At 44.1% G+C, this 6,354-nt stretch overlaps 1 protein-coding gene and 1 long non-coding RNA gene across 3 annotated transcripts in view; one reads left to right on the top strand and one right to left on the bottom strand.

The window, feature by feature from the left end:
• Positions 1-1,708: 1,708 nt before the first annotated feature.
• Msantd2 (Myb/SANT DNA binding domain containing 2) overlaps positions 1,709-6,354 on the bottom strand; it is a 33,838-nt gene continuing 29,192 nt past the window's right edge. Inside the window, exon 4 of one of the 2 annotated variants that reach the window (NM_001427012.1) lies at positions 1,709-3,196. In NM_001427012.1, the coding sequence (NP_001413941.1) occupies positions 2,359-3,196 (838 nt within the window). In that variant the 3' untranslated portion in view covers positions 1,709-2,358. The remainder of the gene's footprint in view (positions 3,197-6,354) is intronic. The other variant, XM_056984514.2, reaches the window with a different exon arrangement.
• Positions 3,190-6,354, top strand: part of LOC102549473 (uncharacterized) — a 23,612-nt gene continuing 20,447 nt past the window's right edge. Inside the window, exon 1 of the long non-coding RNA XR_593824.3 lies at positions 3,190-6,319. This is a non-coding gene — a long non-coding RNA (uncharacterized LOC102549473). The remainder of the gene's footprint in view (positions 6,320-6,354) is intronic.

The following is a 6,354-nucleotide window of genomic DNA, read 5'->3' as shown; positions in this document are numbered from 1 at the left end:
TCCCTCCTGGACCAGATAAAAGGCTTACTTAGGGCCTTGATTAGTCCCCTTGTTTGTAGCAATGCTCAGTTACCTGACAGCCTGTTGTCTTCCTTTCTAGACATCTCTGGTCGGATAGGATACTCCTATCAGCAAGCCACTGTCCTCACGAGTCCATTTTCCAAAGCTGTTTTTTGTCCTCTTCTCTGACCTTCAACCCATTTCAAGCCACACAGAAACTCAGGAAATCAGGCTCGATCTTATCTTTGTCCTCCAACTTGGTCACAGGAGTCTAACAATGCCACGGTCCCAGTTAAGCAGGGATAGAAAGTCCTCACCAACTATTCCTAAACTGCCCTGCCCCATCTAGTAACTACCAGCCAAGGAGAGGGATAGAGGTGAGTTCTGTAACTATTATCGATAGTTCTCAATTAGTCAGTGGTCACACTGGAGGGGCCATGGGTGTTCCTGGTTATGTTTGTTCCACCAGTTCAGCACTGGTGACTATGATTACTGCTGTACGACCATCAGTGCACCCTTGCCTGAGAGCCAAAGTGTAAACCCACAAGAATCTCCTACGGCCCCTACATACAAATGCTGCACACAGAGATCAGGCACTGCGCCAACAGTCCCAGGGTATTTACACTCTCTGAAGTGGCACCTACTTCTAGCAGCTTATGTTAGAAAAAAGGGGAACTCCTTATGCCCAGATTCAAATAGGCCATCCCAGTGGTTAAAATGACTAAAAAACATATAAGCATCAGTTATCCAAATGGTATCAAAATGAGGAGGGGGAGGGGATTCACTGATTCGCCATACATTTTGAGGGTTGTGGGAAAGGATTTTTTTGGAACATGCAATTTTATTTTTAGTTTTTTTTGAGACAAGGTCTCTCTGTATCCCTGCCTGTCCTGGAACTGTAGACCAGTCTATCCTCAAACTCAAAGAGATCTGCCAGCCTCTGTCTCTCAAAAGCTGGGACTAAAAGACAACCACTACCTCCTGGCTTGTGATTTTCAACAGTACGGAAAATCAGAACTTATAGTTCTCATCTGGACCTGCTGCCCATTTAAAGAAGAACACGTGAGTGTTGTTGAGGAACCTCTGAAGGTAAGTAACCCAAGTTTCTGTGATCCTTGACTACCTGGGACTATTCTCAGCCAAGGGTTCTAACCTCCAAGTGGAGTGGCACCTGTGACCCACTGGAGTCTCAAAAAAGGACTATGCATGAGTCATTGCCTAATGGGCTGCACCTTCCGATTTCTTCTGTCAAGGACCACTCTTCAAAGGCATTAGTGTTGTATTTCTATTGGATCCTCATTTTCCTTTCTTTAGACACAGCAAGATGGTATCAAGTTTGTCCTTCCACTACTTAGGAGACTTACCCCAGTTAGTAAGTGAAAAGGATGAGAAATTCAAGTGCATACAAATGTATACTGCTGCAGTCAGAAGCACAGCACGGCATTTTTCTAGATACAATGTGACTTCTAGTGACCTCTGGAGCTGACAAGAAATTACTATCTTCATTGTTGATACACAGAGAAACCAGTGCATTTGTGGGGCTGGGGAGGGGGTTCTGGTCCTTCCTTTCCTTTCCAGTACAGGGCCGTGTACATCTGGACGAGCACCCAGCACTGGCCACATACAGTTCATTCTTACAGCAAAGCCAGACATTACCCACAAACAGTGCAGCCACACTCCGTTACAAAAGGCTCAACTAGCACACCCACGAAGTTAGGAATTCCTTTAATTTTTTTTTTTTTAAGTTTAAATGGCAACACAACCATAAAAGTTGGTACATCACATAAACAAAAGTCTTTGCAGGCAACACTGATTGGAAATAGTAAAACACTTGGTTGGTGAAAAAATGAACTCTAAATTATATACAATAGTAGCTAAAGGGAATCTTCAAAAAACAGTTTTATTCACTGTGACTCCATTTACTTGCCATTATCTATTGCTTATTTATTCAAGGTTGTAAATAATACTTATAGAGATGTGTAAAAATGAAACATAGTGAAAAAAATACAATTTTCAATTTCATATGAAACTCAAAGTATAAGTTTTGTCCAATATGGAATGTACCTACATTTGTTTACACCAAGGCTCTAAAAGCGCTTTCAAAAATCGATGTTTTCTTTTTGTAAAAAAGAACTGACCCACCATGCAAGACCTGCTTGCTCAAAATGAGCATTTCAGGTGAGGTCTGCTTTTTCTGCCCAGAGGCTACTATGATTTCTTAGAGGTTGTACTGGTCTCATCGTGGAAAGAGCTCCCAGGAAGAGTCCAACGGCAGCATCTGGATGTGTGTGGGGTAGTCTGGGTAAGGGGAAGAAGGGACAAGAATGCACAAGCCCAAATCCTTATGAAGGATGACACTCAGTTGTTAAATTTTAAGGGGTAACCAATGGCTTTTTCCAGACACTCGACTAATGAGCCGGCAGAAAGAAAATCCCTCTCTACTTCTACAAATTTGATATAGATGGATTTAGGGGAAACTCCAGGATCCACAATACAGTTCTGAGACAAAAACCCATTAATGCCAGCCCAATCCTTACTGAAGGTTTTGGTATTTGCTTGGAAGTGTAAGAACAAGCACTGCTGCAGAGTCCTGACTTCAGCAATGCCGAGGTAGCAGTAGACGATCCGGGCGGGCTCCACTTCCACCTGTAACGAGGCTTGTGCGGAGAGGGTTTCCAGGTCAGCACGGCCCTCCTTCCCTGGGTCCACATCTGGTGAGAGCGGCCTCTCGATACATTCTTCATAGCCAATGGCATAAAGGCCTGGGCTTTTAGGAATCCCTCCTGGCAGTAAATACTGAACAACGTTGCCCCCGGTCGGCTTGGAGTGGGCGATGGGTATCCAGTCAATCTCCATGTGCAGCTCTAGGCACCTCGCTTCACTGATGGTGATCTCTAAAAATTTGTAGTAAACATTTTTCCAGTTCATTTTTTGCACCCGGGTCATAATGATCCGTCCCTCAGGCTTCTCAGAGTTGAAGTACTCCCGAAGACGCTTGCCAAGGGGCACCTGTGAGCTGATCTCAGCATAATGGTAACGGATATCCTCTTTCCAGCGGGTGTTATAGCCAATTCCAAAAATGGCCAATTTGTTAGAAAGATGGAGCCTTGAAAAGTCTGTCCAGCTCTGAAACAGTTCCCATTTCAACTGCACCGACTCCAAAATCTGTACAATATTCTGCATGGTGTCTCGCTTCCTAGAAAGAGAAGTTAACAGTCAAATTCATCAAGTGTCTAGAGCAGCAACGTCTAACAGAATTTCCTATGATGCTAGAAATGTTCAACACCTAGAGTGCCCATTATAGGAGCCACTAGAATTTAAAATACAGTCATCGGGAATGAAAGGTTAAATTTAAATACCCACACCTCAGAAAGACTTCCATGCTGGAAGATCACTGACTGCATTAAATGTCAGAAATACCTCCAAAAGTTCCTAGAATTACAAACAGCTTTTCATAGTCTCAGATCAATTTTAATAAATACTTATGCTCCCTGGGATTTCATGGACCATAAACTTTTAGAAAATTATTATTGTGTGTATACATGTGCTGTGTCATCTGTATGGAGATCAGAGGAAAACTCTGGATTTACTTTTGTCCCTCAGGTTTCCCATGCATTCTGGGGACTGAACTCGGGCTCTCAGGCTTGAACAAGCACTGTACCCAGTAAGCCATGTCACTGACCCACACCAGGATCATGACTTGTTTGTTTTTTCAAGACAGAGTCTCTCTGTGTGTAGCTCTGGCTGTCCTGGGACTTGCTCTGTAGGTCAGGCTGGCCATGAACTCAAAGATCCACCAGCCTTTGCCTCCAGAGTGCTGGAATTAAAGGTGTGTGCCCCCACTGCCAGTGGACCGTGGATCTTCTAAGTGGCTAGCATAGCCCTTTACAGTGGTCTTCAGAACAAAGTTTCAAAAGGCAAAGAATACTTTAACACAAAACAACAGTGCTGCCTCAAACAACACCTTAATTTTTAACACAGGATAATTTTTTCACACATGTTTTGGAGGAAAATAAGTACATTCTTATGACTTGTATTATTGTACCTAATACAAGAACACTATGCCATTCCAATGAACATTAAAGGTGATATTCCAGAATATGTTTCAATTATGACTTGCATAATTAGCAGACTAAGAGAGAACAGGCTATGTAATTCCTGTTCCACAGGCGACTTAAATAATGTACTGACTGACCCTTCATGTAGTTTACATAAATGCAATTATAAGTTGTTTCTTGCTGGAGATGATGGTGCACACCTTTGATTCCAGCACTTACAAGGCTGAGGCAGGTAGGTCTCTGAGTTCAAGGCCAGCATGATCTACATGGTGAGTTCCAGGACAACCAGGGCTATGCAGGGGGGAGAGGGGGAGTGGCTTATTAGATATTATCTTGGAAATCAAGTTACATTTTTTAAAAATTAAAAGTTTAACTTCAAAAGCGCTTACTTACTTGCTACTCACAATCAAGAAAAGCAGATTTGCTTAGAGTGCTGGGGGGGGGGGTGTTTGGTTTGTTTTAGTTACTATTTGAGTGGGGGCAGTGTATGCAAGTGCTGCTGCAGGCACGGTTGTGAGCCTCTGGACCGACGCTGGAATCTCAACCCGAGGCCTCTGCAAGAGCACCGAGCACGCTCTTAGTCACTGAGCTTTGTCTCCGGCCCTCTGCTAAAAGCATCTTGAAAAGAGGCGCTGGTCTTCAGACTTTCGCTTTAAAATCTTCTATCTCCAGGAGAAGAGCTTTAAAACATTCTGGAGAGGCCTCACAAAGTCACTGTCTTTCCTCTTATTACCCTGGTCTATCCGCACAAGATGCAAAGAGCTGGCACTGTGTTACCAGCTGCTTCTTAGGACCCTAAGAGCGCCCCATGAGTCTGACTTACACTCTTCTCAAGTAAGCACCTGCAGGGAAGCGCTCTCAAGCTAAGGAAATGTGAAGGTGCTCACTCGGTCACAACATTCGCCTGTGACACTTTGTGAGGCACACATGTTTTTGAGTGGGACAAGAGTTCAAAGACGACTGTCTTTTATAACCATCAAATTGTTCTTTCAAATTTCCTTCTCTTAAAATTTTGTATGTGTGTATGTGTTTGGTATATGCACAGCTGTGTGTGCATGCATGTACATAAGCCTGAAGAGGGATGAAGTACCCTCCTCCACCACTACCCTCAGCTGTGTTCTTCTGAGGCAGTGTCTCTCACTGAATCTGGGGCTTTCATTTTCTGGCTGGGTAGGCAGCCACTGACCCAAAGGTCCTCCTGGTTCCAATCCTTCAGCACTAGCATTACAGGTGTGAACAGCACCACGGTCAGCTTTTTTACAGAGGTACTGGGATCTGAACTCATATTCCCATGCTTTTACAGGAGGGGCTCTTAGCCACTAAGATATCCCTCCATGTTTTATTGATCTCAAGCCCACTGAGGAGATGGAGGAGAGTGCAGGCAGACTTTGGCTCACTTTGCTCACTGACATACTTTAATGCCTTGCATACAACAGACATTTAGAAAACAAAAGGTGGGGCTGGGGATTTAGCTCAGTGGTAAAGCGCTTGCCTAGGAAGCGCAAGGCCCTGGGTTCGGTCCCCAGCTCCGAAAAAAAAGAACCAAAAAGAAAAAAAAAGAAAAAAAAAAAAGAAAACAAAAGGTAATGAAATTAGAGAAAAATCTGTGGGAAGCATGGATTAATTAACCACACAGATGCTGAGAGGGAGAGGGGGAGAGGAGGAAGAAGAAAAACAAACGAAACCCAACCCACTACTCAGATCAAGACATCTGTATTTTATTCAATACTTCATGTTCTGAGCAAGTCAGACACTGCAGAGAATCTCAGAAGTGCCAGCCTGAGAAGCAAATGGGCCGACTGGAAGCTCTTCAGACCCTCTCGCTCCTCAGTGAGTTGGCACTAGAGAAAGAGCACACCCGAGTCCTTATGGGCCAGAAGTCCTTATGTTTCAGAAGGTTCGAGCAATTTGGCACCACACTTATTTGAGTAGTTCCTGAGAACTGCCCACTTCCTGGGTTCTTAAGATCCAATGCCAAAAAAGTTCCAGGGTTTGAGGCTGGTGGCAGCTCTGTGACGGGCCTACACCTAGTGACATCAAAAGACCATCTCCTGAAGGCCCCAAGTGGATATTTGGGAGACATACGGCATGTCAGTTACAAAGCAGTGGCATTTTTGGGGAGTGCGGGATTTAAAAGCATGGATTTATAATAACTCATTTTAAAATTCATTTGCCAGGGCTAGGGAGATAGCTCAGAGGGTAAAGCCCTTGCTGTGTACACTAGATGACTCTCGAGTTCAACCCACGGGCCCCATGTAAAGGTGAGAGAGCCTCTGACTCCCATAAATCACTATAT

The sequence above is a fragment of the Rattus norvegicus genome, chromosome 8, assembly GCF_036323735.1.
Source record: "Rattus norvegicus strain BN/NHsdMcwi chromosome 8, GRCr8, whole genome shotgun sequence".
Classification (NCBI taxonomy): domain Eukaryota; kingdom Metazoa; phylum Chordata; class Mammalia; order Rodentia; family Muridae; genus Rattus; species Rattus norvegicus.
This window is presented reverse-complemented; position numbering and strand designations above follow the sequence as displayed.